This window comes from Cynocephalus volans, chromosome 10 (assembly GCF_027409185.1).
Source record: "Cynocephalus volans isolate mCynVol1 chromosome 10, mCynVol1.pri, whole genome shotgun sequence".
NCBI classification, from domain to species: Eukaryota; Metazoa; Chordata; class Mammalia; order Dermoptera; family Cynocephalidae; genus Cynocephalus; species Cynocephalus volans.
The window spans coordinates 51,925,439-51,926,963 of NC_084469.1; the positions used below are offsets into that span (position 1 = coordinate 51,925,439).

At 57.4% G+C, this 1,525-nt stretch overlaps 1 protein-coding gene across 1 annotated transcript; it reads left to right on the top strand.

Moving 5' to 3' along the window:
* Nucleotides 1-608: 608 nt before the first annotated feature.
* On the top strand, nt 609-1,211 carry PNMA8C (PNMA family member 8C). The gene has a single exon (XM_063109483.1). The coding sequence runs from the start codon at nt 609-611 to the stop codon at nt 1,209-1,211; it is 603 nt and encodes a 200-aa protein (XP_062965553.1).
* Nucleotides 1,212-1,525: the final 314 nt, after the last annotated feature.

A 1,525-nucleotide genomic window follows, 5' to 3' on the forward strand; every position in this document is an offset into this window, starting at 1 on the left:
CAGAGGCGAAGCTCTAGCGGTTGCCATGGAGACCGCAGGCCGCAGAGCGGAAGGAGGCAGCGGCGTCACTGCGGGAGCAAGTGCACATCCTCGTCTTAGCCCGGCCACAGGGCACTGAGAGCAACCTCTGGGCCAGCGGTGAGGGACAAGCCTCCTTGCCTGCCGGGCTCCCACCCACGACACTCCGGTAACAACAGCCGAGGAAGGTCAGCAGTCCCAGCTCTGCTGAGACTGTTAGGGCCTGCGAGACCTTTGGAGGCCACCGCCAAGAGAGGGGAAGCAGCATCTTCAGACCCTCCCTCGTGCCGCCTTGCCCAGGACGCGGGAGCCACGAGTTGGCTGGCAAACACCCGTCTCTGCTTCTCTGGCACGCGCCCTCTCAGAGGGAGCCCATAGAAGCCTGCACGTTGTACAGCCCTGTGGTCAGGGACTGGGGGCATCCTTGACTGAGCTGGACAAATTGGGCTTGTGTGTAGACTCTGGCCCCTGAGGCCTCACTTTCACATATCTTTGGAAAGGGATCGTGGCATCCTGGATAGTTTTTTGACTCCCGAGGCACTTTGGGTGTGCACCAGCGGGCATACGGCTGCCTCAAAGAGCTGGGCAAGATGCTATTTGGTGTAAAGGACATCGCACTGTTGGAGCACGGGTGCAAGGCCCTGGAGGTGGACAGTTACAAGTCCCTGATGACCCTGGGGATCCCAGAGGACTGCAACCACGAGGAATTTGAAGAGATCACACGGGTCCCCCTAAAACCTTTGGGCAGATTCGAAGTGGCTGGGAAGGCCTTTCTGGAAGAAGAGAGATCCAAAGCAGCCATCATTAGGCTGGAGGAGGACATCGATTATGCCGTGGTCCCCAGGGAGATAAAGGGCAAGGGCGGTGTGTGGAGAGTTGTCTACATGCCCCGGAAGCAGGACGTTGAATTCCTGACCAAGCTGAACCTCTTCCTACAGAGCGAGGGCAGGACGGTGGAGGATGTGGCCCGGGTCCTGAGGCAGGAACTGTGCGCGACAGCGACGGGCCCCAGAGAGCTTCCTGCCAGAAAGTGCTGTGTGCCGGGGCTGGGGGAGAATCCAGAGGCTGCGGCCACCGCTGGGGTGGATATGCTGCCGCCTCTGAACTCCCCAGAGATGGAGGGCAAGGCTGGGGATGGCAGGAGGGGCAAGAGGAAGCACAAGAAAAACCATGCATCTGACAAGAAGCTGTGAGGTGACATCGGGTGGGCATGAGGGGGAGACGTCTGAGCGAGGGTGGGAGGAATCTGAGTGGGTGTGAGTGATGACTCTGGGTGTGGGTAATATGAGTGAGGATGGTTATTACTCCAGCGAGTGGTAACTTTTGAGTAAAAATGGGTATCATCTGAATAGCTTCGGGAACATCTGACTAATGTGAATAAGGGTGGGTATTTTTATCTGAGTTAACTAACTTGTGGGCTACATCTGAATGGGTGTGACCACATCTGGTTGAGTGTGGGTCGTTCATTCATTCCACAGATGCTTATTGCACCCCTACTATGTCCCAG

What these genes read in the sequence shown, in the direction of transcription:
- PNMA8C (XM_063109483.1), top strand. Translation starts at nt 609, where the DNA reads ATGCTATTTGGTGTAAAGGACATCGCACTGTTGGAGCACGGGTGCAAG.